The following is a 21,360-nucleotide window of genomic DNA, read 5'->3' on the forward strand; positions in this document are numbered from 1 at the left end:
ACACACGGTCAAATCTATTGAAACACCACCTAAAACAAAGGGATGGTCAGATGAATTGCAAATACATAAGACCATAAAACTGTTATTTACTAAAAGTGTGTTGCTGTAATTACTAAAAAAGGTGAAAAAAATGCATTTATTTACAGTAGGTCATTCATGCTTTAACATGCCTTACATATTAAAATTCTTACCGTGTTAACACAAGAGACACAAGGGTTTTCCATATCAAAGTTTATTGCTGACATGCATGTAGAGATTTGATGAAGTACAAAAATATGTCTTTTATACAAATTTGTTTTTCATTTCTGTACAATTACCCAGTTTTTTGACACCTTTCTAACCAAGCAGCTTACATCAAACGTTCAAGCTATCGACTAGAATAATGTTTCATTTAACACCAGATCTTCTAAACGTTCCAGTTTTAGTAAAAGATGCAACTTAAGTAACAATTCTGAAGAAAATTTCCCAATTTATCAAATGTCTGGCCAACAAAGTAAAGAAAATCTTTTTTTTAAACACCCACAACCGTTCCAGTTTCTGCTGCATCGTGGCATGTCTTGCTAATCGGAATCATGCACTAATTGCCTGTAAATGCGAGGACATATACTTCTCATGCTGCAGACAGAAAATGAACATCACAAAACGGTCTATGCAAGGGGAAACTGTCATATTAAACAGACGTCCTAAACTAATCTCTTTCAGCTAGGGTTTTAAGTCAAGACTACGCAACCAGTCGTATTGCAATCATACAGATTTGTTATGAGATAATGGCTTTTGTGAAAACATTACGTGGCCCGAGGATATAGCCTTGAGGCACTCACCTTTTACATTTGAGAGAAGATCACACATATCATTCACTACAATACTGCTTACAACCAAATATATTCACATTGAGGTGGGAATAGACTAATGCTTTCAATGGTGGCAGGCAACATCACTTTAAGTACTAATGTGTCATGTGTGGAAACATTAATGTGATTCTTCAAAATAATAAGAATAATACCCTGTACTGGGTTTTGCACTACTGACGTTATCAGCCATAAAGATGTTATTCACACAGGTCAGTGCACGTGATAAACCTCACGAGATAAACTCTACATTGATTCTACATGTCATGCTAATGTGCACGATAATTTAGTCGACTTAAAAATAGAGCTATGCAGTCAGTCTCCGTATTAGTGTAGCTTAATATACCAACAGGATTGTTGCAACAATTATTCAAGAAAATAGGCCAAAGAAAAAAACCTTCACTGAAGACAGAAGAAATACAAATCGAGAGAGATCACAGCAATGCTTTCGAGTGATATAAGATCTATCTCCACATTAACCATGGCAATTGAGCTAGAAATAAGACAACTTGATGAATTATAAACAGCTAATAAATTATAAAGGAAGAACAGAGGTCTCAGAAAGGGAAGTATTATCAGGGTTTACTTCTTTGATAAAGGCCCAGCCAAGCTGCAATTCGTGAACTCGGAGACCTACAGTACTAAATGGCCTTTCTATCTAACGATACGAGTGGAGCCGCATAAAAGCATCGCCAACTAAAGCCACGGGTCGATGCAAGCCAACCACCTAGTATACCAAGATATATTCTAGCATCAAAAGTACATATTCACCATTTACTGTCCATTTAACTGAGAATCTGTAGACAACCTAAGGCATGAAATCCCAAAGTTATGCTTATTATACACATGGTTAGCTTAAAACGGGATTGGAAAACAGTCAAGCGAGATTAAGAATCTGTTAACTATGCAATATTCTCACGTCAAAGAGAAATGCATGAAACACATTCGGCGAGTTTGATGGCATTTCCTTCCTGATTATAAATGTAAAAGGGAGTGGGGGAAACATAATAAAAACAGTCCTCTATGCAATGGGTTTCCTTGTATATCGATGTGGCCGAAAATGTTCCCAAGTGGCCAAATCTCTATCCCTGAGCTGCAGCCGTATTCTGTGTTGGGAACGAATGCACCGAAGATACAGGACGTGGCAGAAGATGTGCTCTGATGGTGTGTTATCAGAGGGCGAGCGCTCTCGACAGCAAACACAAAGGAAAAGGAGGGCTTAAGGGATGTGCTTACGGGGCTTATCTTAGCTTAGACTTCCGCATGACTGCCGGCTCAGCCGCTCTGCTTCCTGACAGTTTCATCCCATCACCAGCTGTTCGGTCCTGAGATGACTAGTCCTTACGTGTACCACTGTGGCGGCACATCACATGCGATGACATTCACCACAGTTTGCCATTGGTTGAACAAAAAAGAAATTGCGGCTTTAAGTCTTGCTGCCTTTTGATCTAATGAAAGCAAGCAAAAAAATTCTCGTCATAGCGGTGCCGTCAAGCGTTGCTGCTTTTCAATCAAACGAAAGCATGTACCATAACGTACCATATCGACCGGTTTGGAAAGCTATGCTTTTGTTGTTTGTATGCATCCATACACAGAATAATTTGCTAGATGCTAGCTGCCAACAGAAACCCATTCAAATAGAGGACTAAAAACATGCTTGTTGAAATTCTGTAATATGAGGTTGTAGCTTGCTCAACTGTAATAGTTACCATCTTCAATGAAAAAAGTATGTAAAATGCTACCGTTTTAGTAGAAGAGGAGAAAAAGCTTATTTAAATCCGAGGAAAAACCCCCTGGTTTTGATGCACAAAAAATGTTACACAACCACAACGCTAATGCTCTTGAGCCTGTGCTTGTGTCCAAACCCCCAACGTAATGAGTCTTGCTTTAAAAGAACTGAAAGAAGAGAAAAGAAGGAAAACGAGACAGTAAGAGGTAGATTTGCAGTTTTAGATACAGATGAGAGCGATACGGGAGGGGGGCAGACGAGAAGGGTGATCGTGTGATCCGAGGCGTTTCACATAGAAAGTGCTGAGGGATACGAGTGGAGGAGGGTTGTGTGTGGATTGCTACATGATTCTGTTTGGGTATTGCTGAAAATGTTTGTGTGTGTATGTGTGTGTATGTAAGAGATTTGGGCAAGGATTGGCATGGTAGTCAAAGAGTCTTGTTAGTTCTGTGTGCCACGTCCTGGGCCGATAAATGTCACAAGCTGTTCCTTGGCCTGTGTGCATTTGCCAGACACACACAATGTGTGATCGAAACACACACACACATGCGTACTCTCACACACATATGAAAAAACGTGCGCCTAGTTCCGTGGCTCAGCCCACTCCCGGTGACCCCGCCCGTAGGGTTACTTGCGGAGAAAGCGCTGGGCCAGTATTGCGGCATCCAGTGGGCTGATTGGTTGAGCATCGTGGCCGAGACGCCTCACTGGAGGTACGTTACTGAAATGCCTCTTGCTGAGGAAGTTCTTGGTCTCGTGAATAGTGTTCTTCTCCTCCGCCAACAACAGCTGCTGCCTCATGTAGTTCTCGAATTCGTACTGAGATGACTCCTCTGTGACTTTAGCCTGGGGTTAAGAAAAACAAAGACATTAATGATCTTAACTTTTTCCTAGCCCAGTTTAAGAAGCACAGACGACTGCAGATTATTCACTGTTAGGAATGAGTCTGGCCAAAATATTGCTCAGCTGGGGTGATAAGTAAGTGACACTGGCTTAACCATCAGCGTCAGTTTAGGGCAGGACCATCTGTTCTTCTCATTATTTATTAATTTTTTTTGACATTCAAGTTGTTGAAGCACAGAACATGCAAACATCATCTGCATATTAATTTGATCGTACAATATAATTTAATCAACCGGTGGTACTGACCTCCTGAAGATGTTCAGGGTGGTTAAGCTGATCGTCTATGTCTGGTACCACCTGTAGAGGACCGCTTAGGGAGGACACCGTTTGCCTGTGGAAAAAACAAAATGAGTCAATTACGAACTAGACTTTTCAAATCTCAGGGTTCCCACACCTTAGTTAACTTAAAATTCAAGGACTTTTCAAGGACTTTCCAGGTGCAATACCCCCAAATTCAAGGACTAAATGTGGGGACACATTTCAAGTGAGAGCAAGGTTATATCGTGTTACCTTTTAAGATACATTGTTAAAGTTCCCTTTAGGGATGCACCGATATGGAAACACGTGTCATCTTCGTGCTATGTCACAGAAAGCACCAATCAAAACTTCACATGGCCAGCAATGAGCTAGTGAAGTGGTTTAACAAACCAAAATAATCCATCATTTATCGGCTTTCATTTATTGGACTAATTTTGCTATCAGACCGATAACCGCTAATATTAAAAATAAGCAGTTATCGGCCGATAACGATATGTCGGCCGATATATTGTGCATCCCTAGTTTCCTTTTGAGGAAACTCGCGCTACGTCACTGCGTTGACACTTTGGGGACGCCTCCAAGGGTAAGTGTGTCTGAATATGTATATCAAATTTAACCAATGGTGAGGCTTAACTAAAAAGAAAGGGTGAAGCGGGAGCCAGGAAGTATATCGCTATCTGAAATATTGCCAAAGACGGCGTTACATGGACGCAGGAAGTATGGCAAGGGAGATGCAGCGTCTCATTCCCTTCACAGGGAACAACAGTTACATACGTAAACCGAGACGTTTTCATGTGTCAAAACACAACTATGCAAAAAAAGCAATTTGGTATGAATCAACATTCGCATACAGAAGATATAAGCAAAGTCTAGAATTTTTATGATATTATCCTACACTACACAGGGAATAATATGGATCTTTTTTCCAGAAAACTTTTTGCATGAAATAGATTCAAGCACTTTCAATGACCTGTCCCTATGCATGTATATTTTCAAAAAACTTCCCAGGGCCTTGAATTTTTTACCCAAATTCACAAACTTTCAAGGATTTTAAGGACCCGTGGAAACCCTGAAAATCTACAGCAAGCCAAAAACCTTCAAACGCATGACTGAGCTGCACAATCTAAACTGGATTTCCAAAAATGTAACAAGACGACTTTGGTCTGACCTAAGGTGACATCATCCTATCACATGAATTCTTATAAAGTTACTTGCACCACTATCGCAAGACTCTTATAAAGTTCAGTGGAGATGAGAAATGGGACGTACCAGGAAGCAATGATGCCGCTCAGAGACTCCAGCACCTCGGTGGCAGTAAGCCTCTGCTGTGGGTCGAGCACCAAAAGCTTCCTGATCAAACAGACCGTACTTTCAGATACTCGTCCGTCCCTATAAAAGAGAAGCCAAGGGGTAAGACATTCATATCATCAAGAACATTTTAGTATAAGATGTAATTACATGCCCATTAATGTAGAATACATCATCAGTACTTTAGGTTAATTCATTTAAATACATAAAACACTTTCTTTGTGAATTCTGAATAGCATTGTGACACTTACTCAGGGATAGAGTACTCCGCTGCTTTGATCTTGCGGAAGAGCTCTTGAGGTATGCTGTCGTAGAATGGGAACTGGCCGTAGAGCATGGTGAACAGCACCACGCCAAGTGCCCACATATCACTTGGTTTACCACGGTATGGCCGACCTGTATAGAAAAGCAGTGCACTTTAAACATACAGGCTTAACCCATAAAAAAATATTTAAATGCTTGACATGAAGCTAGAACTATAGTTCTGTTTTTATGCACACAGTGCATGTGAGGGAAATTGTGTCATTAGAATAGTACGTGCGCACTAGGGATGTTAACAATTAATCGATCTTTGATTAATTGTCGATAAGAATTAAATCGATAAAACTTAAAGGAATAGTCTACCATTTTGCCATATTAAACTATGTTATTACCTCAACTTAGACAAATTAATAAATATCTATCTTTTTTTAATGCGTGCACTGTACAGCGTGTCGTGAATGTGTTAGCATTTAGCCTAGACCCATTCATTCCTATGGTACCAAACAGGGAAGCCACCAAACACTTCCGTGTTTTCCCTATTTAAAGACTGTTACATGAGAAGTTATACCAGCAAGTATGGTGCCACAAAATAAAACTTTTTTTGGTACCATAGGAATGAATGGGGCTAGGCTAAATGCTAACACATTCACAACGCGCTGTACAGTGCACGCATTGAAAAAAGATAGGTATGTATTAATTCGTCTAGGTTGAGGTAATAACATAGTTTAATATGGCAAATGGGTAGACTATTCCTTTAACGATTGTCGAAAAAGCAAGCAAGTGTGTGCGGCGCCTGCACAAAGCACATATAGCTGGAGAAAAAAAATGAAACAAGCGCGCAGAAGTTAAACTAGCCATGATCCTAATGATGCTCGATGCCAAACACACACCTGGGCTTTTTAACATCATGTGGGATGAGGCTGGCTGCTAACGCAACGAAATGGCATACGCACTAAATCTGACAGGGTTCGAAACAGAAAATCTTTTAATTCGCGTGAGGAAGCTAACATTTTTACGCACACTTTTATGTCACTGCTGTTAAAGCGATATTGCACGATTACGGTTAAAGATTATTCGATTGATTGATCGTTAACTTAAACGATAATCGAATATGGGAAATTGCTTAAATAGACATCCCTAGTGTGCACTGTACCCGCACCGCCAGATATCTATAACCCCTCGTTCTTTGTACACGTCGATCACGCATGCACGTACAGGAGAATATAATATGTAGCCCAGGAGATGCATTGTATTTTGTCGCCATTCGCATGCGTCGAACATCTGTGTCAAATAAACTATGCTTTGCAAGGCTGTGCGTTCGACTGTGGACGTACACTTAAGAAACCTATACTGCAGGCTTAACAGAGCACACTAAAATCTGTGATACTGTTGTGTGTACCATTGTTACACTGTAACCTTGAATCGTCTGTGCTATTACACTGGACGTTTATAATATAGTTAGCTAGCTATAAAGACGTCAGTGGTGATTACGCACAGTAACTGTATCCAAGCTTAGCTTTATTTTTAAGCACATTTGTTGCTTGTGCAAATCTATAAGTGCACCACTGACCGAACACCCACAAAGATAGCATCGGTCCTGATAAGATTAATAAACGGAACTTGCCTTGTAAGCAATTAGTCAACTTGTTATTTAACGCCATTATATCATAGCTTATATGTATGCTTCATATAGCATAATTAGAAAAAGGAACATATGCCTGTTGTACCGTCACCATCTTTTACAGTCCCCAAAACCTGTTCACGCTCACCGAACTGCGGTGTTTACCACCATAAATGGGCAACAGAACACTTTGTGCCAGAAAGGTACCAATGAGTCACGACAGCTCGATTTAAAAAGACTTATGTTAATTGGATAACTTTCTGTTTAGTAAAAAGCTTGTTGTGTACAGTATATTTTTCTGTAGGGTACACATTATCATCTTACCCTACACGTGAATGGGAGAGAGAGAGAGAGCGAGAGAAAAAAGAGAGAGAGAGAGTGAGAAAGAGCGAGTGAGAGAGAAATAACAGTAGAGTAGTTCCTCTCTGTATGACTCATTGTGATGACTCACTAAAGTAGCTCTTCTTTGTTCTGTTGTCATATTCATCTGAATTACCCCGGGCTTCTCTCTGTCTGTTTGATGTGAATGGAGATCTCAAATAAAAGCACAACTGCGCTTCTCTTTAATGCGAATGCTTAGAACAAGCGCCTACATCCATAGATTTCCTTGAAAACCCCACAGGCATGCAAAAGCTTCAGAAAGCTTTTATTAAATGTGTCAATTAAGAGAGCGAGCTTTCAAAAATTTCCAGGTAAAATACAAGTTAAATATACAATCACCCAAAAATAAAAAAACTTGTTACTATTCATACATTTTTGTGGGGTGCCGCCGATTACCAAAAAGGTGCTACCAAAAATGTTGTCTGACAGACAACAACCCGATGAGATTTTCTGTACACATACAGTACTGTGCAAAAGTCTTAAGCCTGCGGTATACTTTTTTTTCCACATCCGGAAGCTTTCGAAGTATATTCATCGCAGCTACGAGCAGATGGCCGTGTTTGACATGCACGCAATACAAATGATTTCTTATTCAAATTATTACTCTACCAGGCCGTCAGGACAGCACTGATTTGGCGACATTTAAAGTACATTAAAACATTTAGGATACCGGATTTTTCGGTCTATAAGCCATGTTTTTTTTTTTTATAACTTTGCTGGTGCTGTGTCTTATAGTCAGGTGCGCCTTATTAGTCAGTATAAATAAATTTTGACATTTATGAGGCAAGAGACATCATTACCGTCTACAGCCGCGAGAGTCCGCCAGATGCTGCTTCTGTATTTATGTAATCCAATGGATTCTGTCATGTGGAATGACGAGTATCTGAACTTCACGCTAGTTGGCTTGTTCGGTTAATTTAGCCTATTCAACCTTCCAGGTAAGTTCTGTATGCTATATTTTATCGTTTATATAACTGATAATATTACTTTCACATACAGACATCTATTCAGCCTGCTGTTCTGTCTGCTATTGTTTAGTTGAATAACTCGCCTTTTCAGATTAAATGTCTGTTCTTCGGCTTGGATTTTGTTCTTTAAACGAAATTAGTCTTTTTACCTCATTCTGCTTAAAAACGCTCAAGATGTGTTTAGTGCCAAGAGAAGTATCAATGCCTAAAGAAGACATTTAGTCCTGAAAATTTGTATATTTTCCGTTTGTATCTTAATAAAATAGATTGAAAAATAAATATGGATGGACATTAAAACTTCTAAAACAACAAGTCTGGTGGTGGTGGCCTAAGACTTTTGCACAGTACTGTATTTACAGACTAAGGTACAAGTGAACCCAGAATATACCTAAAAACAAAATAACACTCTACAATATGCAATACAAACAGCGAGTGTCACTGAAATTGCGTCACAGTTGCATCACAATTTCAGTTCGGCACAGAAAGGGAGATTTTCTGGAAAGACTTAGCGTGACACAAGCGCTGTTAATATGATATGTTGCATAGCTGAAATTTCCCTGAGGCCATGACAACACACTTAAGGAAGAGTTTCGGTATCGGAGTCATTGACGAGCCAACAGACACAAACACACACACACACAAAGATGTTATGGCATACATCACATAAATAATGACATCAATAATCATAACCATTCCTCACCCATGCTGACAGTTTGTTAATGCTAACCCGGTAAGGGCAGTGTAGGTGGTTGGCTTTGTGAGTTTTGATTACACTGTTGACTTGGAAAGTGAGTCATGGTCTCATAAACACACACACACACAGAGAAAAAGATAGAAACAGTATTCTCACCACTTAGGACATCTGGGCTGATGTATGCTGGACTTCCTCTCTGGTCCTTCAACAGATCTTCCTCACTCACCAAATGCTTTCCGAGGCAAAAGTTTGTGATGGTGATCCGATGAGTCCTGCACATAAACAAAGCACAGATGACGTCAAAGACCGACGCTGAATTCCCGTACACAGTCTTACTGTTTGGATTAAAAAGTGATAAAGCATCGGAATTCGAGCCTTATATGTCTGCATGTACTGTATATATCAAAACGAAACCTGAGTGTTGTCAGGCAGGCCGTGTTTTGATCTGTGCAAACATGCCTCTGATGCTTGCGTCCATGTCATTAAATCTAGTGCGTGGCGAGGAGCCATTCTGTCTTTCCAGAAAGCAGAACCTAACATGACAGAACACCACGACTGCACTTTTGAAAAACAAGTGAGTCACCTGTGGCTTCTCACAAGATCAACGATGACTAATCCTCGCATCTTGAAAAGGAAACAACTGGGCACTTTTAAGCAGGAAGCACACATTGACAACAAGCGCACATGCACGCCTGTATTCCTAAACAGTCAGGGTCGCTGTGTAAAAAACACTTAAACGAAACCATTGCTGATGGGTCCTCCGATGTGATGTCACGCAGTCACAGCTGTGATCTCCCGTCACAAAAAACCCCACCGCTCTCTGACGGTTACATCCTCTTTTTTTCCCCATGCTTCCCCAGTTACTCTCGCTTTCACACCCTGAGAGACTGTCACATTCACGCCTCTTACTGCTACAAACAGCTCCATTCCAAAGCTGAGGTTTTTCCCAGCAGAGCTTCTCATTAATTCAAGTCTGTCAATCTTCAGTTTAGAAAAAGGAGGGTTATGATTTAACTAGATTATTAGATGAGAAGAGAGGCTGGATTAGTCATGAATGACTTTACTGAAAACATGATATTTTCCATTCTATACTGCATGTGCCCAAGGGGTTATTGTAGTTAAATATTGCATTTTAATTTTTTTTTGTCTGCAAGCATCACTTCTCACAATCTCTTCGGTTTCTGTGCTAAAGAGTCAGTGAGTTCTTCTCCTCAGGATGTTCTCTACGCTCAGCTTCCACTTCCTGCTCGTGCAAAGAGACCAGAAGTCTCCCGAACCCTTTTAGCCGCTAAAATTAGCCCGTGTTGATGGGAAAAGTTTAATGGTTTGATCGCAAGAGGAAGTCTTGATGCCGAAATCCGGTCAGAACTGCCTCTGCCGAGTGAAGTTAATGTGGGATTTTGATGCAATGGCTTGGTACTGGAGTTCCTCTGCTTGAGCAATATGTGCTGAAAGAGGAACAAAGCAAATAGTGAAAGCAAATGTGCATACGTTAGATCCTAGTCATACCGAACTCATAGCGTATTTGTCATGAGAATATTTGACGGTTGACATATGCTGCACCCTAAATAGTAAGAGGAGAAAAGAAAGCTTAAAGAAGCCTGAATACCCTATACAACATGCAAGACTAAAGATCTCATGGTAAGGTCCGCACAACATTCATTTAGGTAATAAGCAGGTTTGTTAACTTGAATTGGAAAGACAAAAGTCTGTCAAATGTAAAATTCAGACATCAAGAATACATTTAAAGGTGCAGTGTGTAAATTTTAGTGGCATCTAGTGGTGAGGTTACGAATTTCAACCAACGTTTCAGTCCACTGTTCACCGAAACGCATGGAGAAGCTACGGTAGCCGCCACCAGACAAACATGTCATCTTTGGAGACAACTTAGTAAAAGTTTGTCCGTTAAGGGCTTCTGTAGAGACATGGCGGCACAAAATGGCGACTTCAATGTAAGGGGTATGTAGATAAAAACGTCTCTTCTAAGGTAATAAAAACATAACATTTATACACCACTGAAAATATAGTTATGTATTTTAAATTGCATTTCTGTCAAAAGATCCTTATAAAAGTTACACACTGCAACTTTAAATACGGTGTTAAATTAATAAAACGCAAAAAAATTTGTTCAGAAGGAGCATGGTCAGGTAATCCAACCAATCAGCACGCATAAGTCCCTATATATATGGCCATCCATCACCTTTGTCCCATGACAGGTTTTTGCAGTATCCCTCCTCCACCCCATCACATCACACATTGCTGGTATATCTATTGGGATTGGGATGTACTCTGGGTTCTGGCTAATATTCCGAGCTCGGAGCCCTCCTTTCGGACAGCACGCCAAATATGCTTTATTTCATATCTGATTACATGTTATGCAAACTCGTGAAACATAGTTACTATAGTTATAGTTACATAACTGCACTCAAACTAGTACAACCTGCATTTCATCCTCAGCCAAGCAAATATACTAAATCAGCAAGTGTACTTTTACTGACACTTGTATACTCTATGCAGGAACATCCTTCTTTGCTACTAAAATTAGATAATGATTCAAGGCAATAAAATTATAACAGAGACAACAGGACACAGTGTTGCAATCTCACTATATAGATTCAACAACCATTTTTAAAAACCCAAGCAAAAAAAAGAGAGCCCTCATGTCACAAAGGCTACGTATGACTAATAGCAAGTGCTTTCCATTCCACCCAAAGCCAACAGTCTGCAAGCTGGGCAGGGTCACACAGCGAGTATGATCAGAAGAGAGCGAGCGTGAGAGAGGCAGTGTTACGTGTACGTATGACTCAGCTTTCAGCTATGGATCCTTTGGCGGTGGGCTGTATTATCTCCAGCTGGGACACAATGTTCTGCTCTATGGCTGAACTGAAGCAGACGGACCACGCTGCCCCGTTTCATCACGGCGGGTTTAGTGACGAACGCATGTTTTTCTTTGTCGTTGAGCCATGCGATACCGGTTTGTGCATGTACTCGATAATAGCACATGCAGAATGTTAAGATAAAAGATTTTTTTCCTATACTGAGAATTACTCCAAGCACAAAGCCACAATCAAAATGCTCTTGTAACTAAAAAACATTTTTCATTTTGCTTGGCTCTAATTGTATGCCCTTTTTTGACAGGAAAGTGGAGAAATCACAGGAAATGATGGGTAGAAGAGGAAGGAAAGGGGGTGTTAAGATGCAGGCTCAAACTCAGGTTAAAATTTGAAATGTGAAACTGAAAACAACAATCCCATATATGTGCACAAGATTTAGACTGGCTGACATCTACACATTAAAACAGATATAATGTAATGCACATATGCCATCCTAAGGACAGGTATCAGGAAATAAAATCAGATTATGAGATCACACCTGAAAGGCATGTTAACTAGGTGCAAACTGTAGTGTCTTTGGATAACCACTTGTGGTCAGACCACCATTAATAGCAGGTACAGGGCATGTGTGCAACCCAACCAAAGCCTGCGGTTACTGTTAATGGCAAAGAAACATAGTGCATACCTTTGATTCAACAAATAGAATCACAGAAAATGGAAAAGAGGGAAAATGTGAAAGAAACAAGCCCCGCTCCTCTCACTACACATGCTTACATGGTGTTACGGTTTCGTAATTAGACAAGCTGTGCTCTAATGTGACCAAACTGCACTATGCGAGAACTCCACATTGAGAGGCACATGCTGGCAAATGTGACAGACCGAACTGAGGATTTTTAATTAATCAGCGAGTCTCACGTTCCTTTGGGACATTTGAAATAACTGTGGTTAGAATTCCCACACATGCAGGTCGCCATATACTTTTCGGAGAGGGCTTTGAGGCTGAGAGATGGGGAAATCCGTCGGGGCTATCCGCATCAGCAATACCTAACCTCAGATGCATTTTTAGCCAGCATGTGTGGCTTTGCCTTTCCCTGGGCTCACTCTCCTTTTTTCCAGGGAACAAATCGGGCACGTTCCTGGCTGACTAGTTTTGACTGGGAAGGCTTCCCGCTGCCAGATCCCCCCCTTTCCCCGCCTGTGGCGATGAGTCACGCTCTCACTGAAAGCTTGAGAGGAGGTAGGTCAATGAGGCCAGACGGTGCCAATGTAACTGAGTGCACTGGGCTTGCAGAAAACCTTGGCTCTGCAGGTAGAGAAGCAAAGGGATGCAAAAATGTCTTACCTCTTATTAAGCACCATGTTTCCAAGCTTCAAGTCTCGATGCACAATGTTCTTCTGCAAAGGTTGAAAGGTTTTTAGTGGAAAGCATTTAAGATGATAAGAGCTACATGTGGCACATTTGAGTATTCTAGCAATGCTGCGTTATTAGCTTTTATGTATAATTTATGCAGAGATTAAAGTAAGTCGTGTTACTAAAAGGGCCAATGTGACTCAACAACAAATCATTTAGTGCTCCATGAGCCTACAAACAACACAGCGCACATATGGCTCAAATACAATAAGCATATTAGCAAATTCAATTCACATGAATAATTGCAGTCACAACTGTAATTTTGCAGCCCTAAATGTATGAAACAATAAAAGGCAAGTAATTGTGCACAATAATGTTGACTAGAAAAACTAGTTTAACATTTAAGCTCACCTTATGCAAAGCCTCCACCACTCTCACCACGTCGTAGAAAATAACAATGGCCTCGCGCTCGCTCAGTCGTTTCTCTTTAATGACGTAATGCTGCAGGTTAATGAGGTCGGCCGTCTTGTCGCTGAAGTCGTGAGCGCAGAGGCAGTCAAGCACCAGGCAGATTCGCCTCTTCATCTTCCGCACTTTGTTGGCATCCACGTCTTCCACGATCTCACAAGAACGGTCCTGAGATGGGGTAGGAGAGGTACGTAGGAAATAAGAGCAGACAAAGCATTCAAGTCTGTACCTCAAACAACCCAGAAGTTCATTAAACACTGTATGACCCACAACTACACCATTAAGCTCTGAAGAAAATCCAGCCTTTAAAGAATAAAACGATGCTAATGGACTGTTGGGACACGAAGGAGTTCTCCTATTTCCTCAATGATCCACCATGTGGAACAGCTTGAATGATGAAAGCCCTCCCTCCGTCACCTGAGACCAGGGTCAAGCGAGGGCCGTGAATCGATCCGCAGTGCGGTTTGTGTTTGTGATGACGGTGCCTCCGAACACAAAAGCGATCTATAATTAACCGGCCCACTCTAGAGAGGAGCTATAATAAACCAATCAATACCGCGAGCTTCAATGAACGGTCTCGACAGCCGGTACAAGATGTTCCGAGGCCGATTTCACAAGGGAGGAAAGGAAGAAGAGATAAAAAATAGAAAGAAGGCATCTTGCTCAAAGAGACCGTGGTGAGTCACCCGAAGCACTCTGCGATAAAAATAAAAACAATTGACTGAATAACACTAACAAATAAAAACTACAGCCTCTGTTGTTGCCTGGGACAGTCTATATGCCACAGCTAAATCCAAGTATTCTAGGCAAGTAGTCATAAATAGCACTGAGATGCTGAGGTTAAAAAACATCGAAGGTTGCTATGCAAGGTAAATTCCTAAATAATTATGCATTTGTTTATACTTGATCGACTGCCAAGTGTAATTTGTCTTACCTGGAAGAGGCCGTGATGGTGCACCACTCCCTCCTGGTTGGAAAGCAGTGACAGTAGGGAATACTCTGTGTGCAAAAGCATTTTGCCCTGTCTTTCCTCTTGCGTCTCTCCTGCTGTGTCCCCACGCTCTTCAAGGGTCAGAATCTAAAACAAAAGGAAAAGGTAAGAGGACACGACCTCGGCGCTGCGATACCATGCATCCTATTCTGAACCACCCTTTGAGCGCCTTATCTACTGTGATGGCACACCGAGCCATCAACGATCTTGAGGCCATATAGAGGACCCATTAGGGCCTTTATCTACCGAGGGGGTGAAGATAAGTCTCTGACGTGTCATTCAGCAAGTCTATACAGGAGATCTCAATCTGAGGTACACTAGACTTGGGGGCACAGAAGAAAGGGGTCAAAAGGTCTAACTCCAGGTTAAGTCAAGCCCATCCAACAACAGGCTGGTCCATAAATGGATAACTGGGTTCAGAGACATCACTATTTAGGACAATTCTAAGGGCCCACGCACTATTGGTGCCCCCAAAGATCATGTGGTGTTGTAGATGGCCCAACCTCATCAGAATTGCTAGTGGCGCCCATGCTTGGGTTTAATGTTCTTCCCTGAACCAGACTCGGCCATGAATATGGACCAGTATTGTAAAGTAGTGTAATTGAAGTATTGTGGAGGTTTATTGAGGCAGGTCAAAGGTTCATGCAAACAGTAAGACACAAAGAGCCTTTTGTTTGTCACAAGCTGCCTCACGGCCCTAGTCAGGATGTTTTCAAAAATCACATGAGAGGGTATTCGTGATAGTATCAAGATTAAGGTGGTGTGATCCCAACTGGACAGCACTAAATACCAGTAAAAGAAATGAAATAACACCAGGACCAAAATGGGCACTCACTTTTAGCTGGTAGAAATCATCCGTCCCATCTTTTCTGGCTAAACATTGCACTATGCTCTGAACGGGAGAGTTTCCGAGCCGTGGGCCTGGAAAGGTGAGAAGAAATGGAGGACAGATAGAAAAGATACAATCAGTTCAAAGCACAGCAAGTCTCCTTGAGCACAATCATAAACACTCTTATCGCAGCACTCTGCATTACTACGTCACGCTGCTGCTTTCAACTGTGACGGCTGGATTTCAAAGGCAAGACGGCAGCATAATAGCGGCACACGGGGAGAGACCTTCAGATTGCAGTCAATCCAAAACATTCCTGGAATTCTTTTTAAAACAGAGGCCTCCGAAAGAAGACCTCCACCTCACATATAAACACAAAAGAGGGCTCTGGTATTTGAAGAAAAGGTAAAGGTGCTTTAGTACAAAGTCAATACTAAAACAGACATAACTAAGGGGGGGACATGTACACCAAATAGTTAAAATATGGCTGAAAGTGCCAGTCGGAGACACCAACAGTGCGTGCTTCCCGGTGTTTCTTCAGCTAAGCGCTTTGGTTACTGTGGTACTACTTTTGTTTATTAGTCATTGCACAATGCACCGGTTGGTTGGTGTGGTATTTGGCCCGCCCCTCCTTCAATTGGATGGCTGAATGAAAAGTGACATTGAAAAGCTGAGCGTATTACCCAAGCGTAAACAATTTTTAACATTCAAAAGCAGGGCACTTCCATTGCAAACAACTGCAAACTTACACTGGCCACAGTAAAAAATGCATTGGTGTACACGTCTCCTTAGTTTGGTACCTGTGCAGATGGCTACTTGGCTGACAGATGGCTACGTTCTATGCCCACATGCACTGTAAACAGTGCTAGTAAATGACAGTGGGTGCAAAAAATAACAGATCTGTGCATTAGACTGTAATGATGACAAATGTTGTCGGAGCCGATGGTGTAGTGGACAGTGCTCTCAAACATATGGTGCAGACGCACTTTTGGCGACCCGAGTTCGAATTTCAGCTTGAGGTCCTTTGCCAATCTCATACCCCTCTATCCAACCCTGTAATTTCCTGTCATCTCCTTAAATACTGTCTATTACATAAAAAGCAAAAATAAAGCTTGATGAAAAAAATTGATTATTTTAAAACTGACTACTAGCCTGTTTTGAATATACGTGCTTCTGAACTTGATGTTTACCTTAGTCAGTAAGCCTATTTGTTTTAGCAGTGATATCATAATTGGTATGGAGATAATGCTAGTATTGTGACGACTGCATTAATCATGTGGCTCACCTAAAACAAAGGGACCGGCTCTCTTAGCATTGTTGCCAGATATCCCGGTACAGAGGAGCTTGCTGGGTCTGCCGGATGACTCTCCAGCCCCTCGTTCTGAAGCACGGCGTTTGGACATTCTGATCTGCAAAAGCAAGTCAAAGAGAAAGATTAATGAAGCAAACAGAAAGACATGGGTCCTCTTATCAAATGTATGCAAAGCTCCATGTACCCAAACAATGCAGCCATGGGACATTAGCTCAATGCATTGTCGCCCTGGAGGACAATAGCAAATCCAGCCCACCTGAGGTTTTCCAGCATACTGGAAACAAAGTGTGAGTTGTAAAGTGGGAAAACAAATACGGGGGAAGGGGATCTAGCAAAAGTCATTCCCTCCCCAACACTTCCAAACAGTCACCATTAACAGCTCTGCCCTTTTTTAAATGACAACCCATTAGGTCCATTAGCGTTTGCATGAGTAAGGATTAGCAGCAGGTGCAAACTCAGTGGATACGACTTTCCTGAAAAACAACAGAGGGCCGTTCGCAAATGGTGCCGTTGACCGCAACCCGACTGAGAAAGGCAAACATTAAGCGCGGATAGCTAAATGAAAGAATGTGTCAACTAAAGTAACCCCAAAATCTTGCAATTCACGTTTAAAGCCCTTCCTGTGCTTGCTTTTAATCCTCCGGTTCCTTAATCTGCACGGGTTGATTTGCAAATCTCATCTGATTAATCTGCACGGTACGTCAGACCATTTCAAAAGCAAAAACTATTTATTCACCAATTATTGTAAAACACAACCCAACGGTTGTTTAGCGCAAAGGGTGTCTGCTTGTTTTGTTGCGCAAAGGGTTCCTGTATAATCTTGCAAACAGTTCTCTGGTTCTGTTCAAGGCACTAAGGATGCAGCCAGCGTGATTCACACAAGGCCTGGGGTCCACACTGGTAGCGATTTCTCAGAAATATGAAAGACTGCTGCTTGACACCAATGGTAGCGTGACACACGCAGCCTCCAGACATCATATCACGATGCAATAGCAGAGCACATTTAGCACTGCAGCCGGTTCAGCACCCCATGGCTCTTTTAAATCAATCTCAACTCCATTCAAATTAAGGGACCATACAGAGACTAGCCATGAAATTCAAGGCAATCAACAAAGAATAAAAGGAAAGCAGAACTGAACAGACAACTGCATTATGAATTCGGTAGTTAACTCTCATACAGATGGTTGTGATTCATATTTTAGCTATAGGCTTGGTTATGTCATTTTGAACGATAGGAAAGACATCCAAATAATGCTGTTATTCTCCGACAGATCACACAGCCTGTCTCAAGGCTGCAGGAGGGAGCACAGTTGGCATTTATCACTTCACACGTTTACAGCTTTTTGTCTTTCTGGACGCAGACTGTTGACAACGTGACAGACGGAGGTGAGAGACGTAATTGCTTTCTCATCAACTCTTTTGACATGCATTATTGGATTATTAGACATCTTTAAAAGCACGGCATGTTGCAAGGAGAGGCATGAAATTAACCTGCATGTGGACATCTGCCATTTGAATGAAATAGAAAGAACTGACTGATATCAAACCATCTGTAATAATTGTAGGTCACACCAAACAATCGAATCGTTTAGTTCAAATTCTCACATTGGCAGTAAAAGATGTGCATGTGCATATGCATACAAAGACTCCCACATTCAGAAAAAGTAAATTGATTTTAGGTAGTACGCCTATTAAATACAAAACATTTCAGACTCAGAAAGGGGAAAATCATAACAGATTATACTGCAATCAGCCCTTTCATTGAAAGATACACGTTTACAGCCAATGTAATCTCTATCCGTCATGATGAAATAACGTTATCTAAGGGATTACTCATACTCTAGTCTATCTCATACTCTATTCACAAATGCTCTATAGACTGAATGGATGCACACATCTTATAAGGAAGTGAAATATCGACCATTTTAATGTTTTATTGTGTCTAAATATACTGTCACTGCATGCATACTTGGCAACGTCCGTGCACCGGCTGTATATCAAGTGTGTTTGTACGTTTTGTTTGATATGTGTATGTCTGCATGCGTCCTGTATAAAAACAAGTGAGTAATGTTTCCATTTATAGGTAAACGACAGGCGAGAAAATTGAAACGGGACTACTGCAACACGATCAGTACAAAGTGCACGGAGTACACACTTAATAAAATTACGATGTCAGTGAAATGCAAACAAATCATTCAATCGGTTCATTTGAAACGATAAAACCCATTAACTGACTTAATAAGTGGGTCTAAACAAAGCTCGTCTTTTCGGAACGCCACGAGCCCAACCATCCAAAGCATCTGCAAGCGAAACTTGCTTATTTCAAAACGTATTCTTGATGTAATTGCTGATATAGCAAAATATTTAAATAAATCAATGTTACGTCGTTGCAAACGCGAGTTTATCCGAGTTTTGGAGGAAAAGATAGACCGTAAAGCGAGTAAGTTCACCGTGTCCCTTTAACGGACTGCGAAAATCTCCTCAGCCGACAGACGGGCCATTTAACAACTTACCAAAACCGCCGAGGGAATCCTCTGTCGTACATTAATTCCTGCTCATTTCCGGACGATTATATGTTCACCAGGTGTGCATTGACAGCTATACTCCACCGCAGGGCGGTCTGCTTCAAGCGAACCGGAGAATTTCACGATTACCGAAAGGGGTTTTGAGGGAAAAGCCTTCTTAGGACAACTGATCACATCTTTCCATAGCAGCACCACCTGACAACGGAAATGACGCACATGCAGTGAGTGGCAGAGCGGGGCGGCCAATAGGAAATGCTCATTGAGTTCCCGCCCCCTTGTACGTACGAGATTGGCATTCTTTGAGCTTGAATACACATGTAAATGAGCCGTAGTGTACTGTAGTACTACTGTGTACTGTTTGGTCAAGTATAGTTAAAGCCACAGTTTTGTGGATTATAATAATTTAATGTTTAAGGGCAATCTGCTTTATATTTTTAGTAAACATTTACTTCTGTAGCCTAATTTGTAGAGCATTTTGCGTTATCAACACAAAGGTCATGGGTTCGACACCTAGGAAGCACGTATACTGATAAAAAAAAGTATAGATTGCTTTGAAAAAAAACTATTATGCTAAATTAAATAAATGTAAAAAAAATATGTAATTAAAGATTCTCCACTTATATGTATTGACAATTAGTGACAATACATAAAAATATGTATTTTTTATGTAATAAATAAATACATTAAAATTCAACCTGTTTTCATGTAAACACAGCAAATGTCTTGGGTTGCGTGCATGCACAAGACCCTCAAGATCCAATTTTAGATCCCCCAAACTAAACAATTCACCCACGCATGCAAGTTTCAATTTAGTGGGCTGGTATAAGGCAGCATGTCAAACAGAGAATATTTTAAAGGGCAGTAACTGATTTCAGGCTGTGCTGTCTTCCTGTCTTGACTCAGCATGGCCTTTGCCTTGAACCACATGAAACACTTTTATAAGCCTGTGGTAAACATTGGCCAACCCACGGTGTGTGGGGTGGAAACTGTGAATCATACTTTACTAGTGCCCATGCCTGATAAAGATGTAGAGCTGTGAATTAAAAACCTGCGAGGAAAATTTCGTAAGCACACACCATAATATTACATTTGAATGCATGCTTTAATTTCTTTACTTTTCAAATTTTGTTCTTGTAAATAAATGTCATACTAAAATAACAATACATTTGTAGTTAAAATTAAATATTTTAGAAAGTTAACATGCTAGACACAATCTACAGCTTTGTAAAAAAAAATGTGTATTATGCAATGCATGCAGCTAATAGTACTCGAAAGACTACATGCAATAGTATTTGCAAGAATGCATTTGTCACTCAACATAATTATTTAAAAATTAACTAGGGAATACAAAAACAGATGCAGAAACTGAATGAAAATAGTAAGAAGCTTTTTCCCATTATTTAAACAGTGCATTACTTTTATTCTTAAAAGCCAAAAAGCAAATTTTAATGTAAATCAATAATGTAAATGTTTTTAGGTCAAATTTTCCGAAATTTAATTAAGAACAATTACTGAGGTGTAAAATATTTCAATTCTTATATTTGGATTATTATGATGTAATGTCCTAAAGAAACTATGCAGCAGTGTCACATAATGTCAAAATATCTTGTGCTGTTGGGGTAAAAAAAAGCACATGGCAATGAAAATCAGAAGCTCTTTCCCATGAAGGAACAATGTGACAGCAATTCATTTGTAACTGTGTGGGTTAGAGAGCAGTCTCCCACGACTATTTAAATGAACACAGGCGTTTTCATTATTGCTTATCTGGGAAAGTCAAAACAGATCAAGTGCTTAAACAGTATACAGTGAAAGACTTTATGGGGAAATCTATAGCTTCTTTACATTTACAACTATGTAGTTTCTTTTTATTAAAAGTTTTATTTAAATATTGTGCTGGGTGCTAAATAACACTTCATAAACATTCAATTATCAGAAAAGTATGTGGAAAGACAGATTACACATATACATAAATTAATTTAGTATTTAAACCGGAAAAAAATTACACAATTTTGTTAAAAAAAATGATATTTTTATTTTAAATTGAGACTGTTGTGTTGTTCTATTGTGCCATCTAGTGTT

At 40.5% G+C, this 21,360-nt stretch overlaps 1 protein-coding gene across 2 annotated transcripts; it reads right to left on the reverse strand.

The window, feature by feature from the left end:
• Positions 1-216: 216 nt before the first annotated feature.
• stk40 (serine/threonine kinase 40) lies at positions 217-19,497 on the reverse strand. Of its 2 annotated transcripts, XM_055210689.2 has the most exons (12): positions 19,270-19,497; positions 16,941-17,030; positions 16,730-16,853; positions 15,451-15,536; positions 14,559-14,702; positions 13,568-13,792; positions 13,148-13,200; positions 9,128-9,243; positions 5,298-5,442; positions 5,008-5,127; positions 3,727-3,811; positions 217-3,423 (listed from the first exon to the last, which is right to left on the reverse strand). In XM_055210689.2, exons 2-12 carry the CDS (start codon positions 16,962-16,964, stop codon positions 3,205-3,207), a joined length of 1,341 nt encoding a protein of 446 aa, XP_055066664.1. In that variant the 5' UTR covers positions 16,965-17,030; positions 19,270-19,497; the 3' UTR covers positions 217-3,204. The 2 variants fall into 2 exon arrangements, with proteins under 2 accessions (XP_055066664.1, XP_055066665.1); XM_055210690.2 differs by lacking the exon at positions 16,941-17,030 and having other exon boundaries at positions 19,270-19,495.
• Between the last annotated feature and the right edge of the window lie 1,863 nt (positions 19,498-21,360).

This window comes from Misgurnus anguillicaudatus, chromosome 10, assembly GCF_027580225.2.
Source record: "Misgurnus anguillicaudatus chromosome 10, ASM2758022v2, whole genome shotgun sequence".
Taxonomy (NCBI): domain Eukaryota; kingdom Metazoa; phylum Chordata; class Actinopteri; order Cypriniformes; family Cobitidae; genus Misgurnus; species Misgurnus anguillicaudatus.

What these genes read in the sequence shown, in the direction of transcription:
- stk40 (XM_055210689.2), bottom strand. Translation starts at nt 16,964, where the DNA reads ATGTCCCATGGCTGCATTGTTTGG. An exon ending in ACCATCACGGCCTCTTCCAG is followed by an intron (nt 13,793 to 14,558) that starts GTAAGACAAATT and finishes ACCCCATCTCAG; the next exon opens with GACCGTTCTTGTGAGATCGT. An exon ending in ACCCTGAACATCTTCAGGAG is followed by an intron (nt 3,424 to 3,726) that starts GTCAGTACCACC and finishes TCTTAACCCCAG; the next exon opens with GCTAAAGTCACAGAGGAGTC.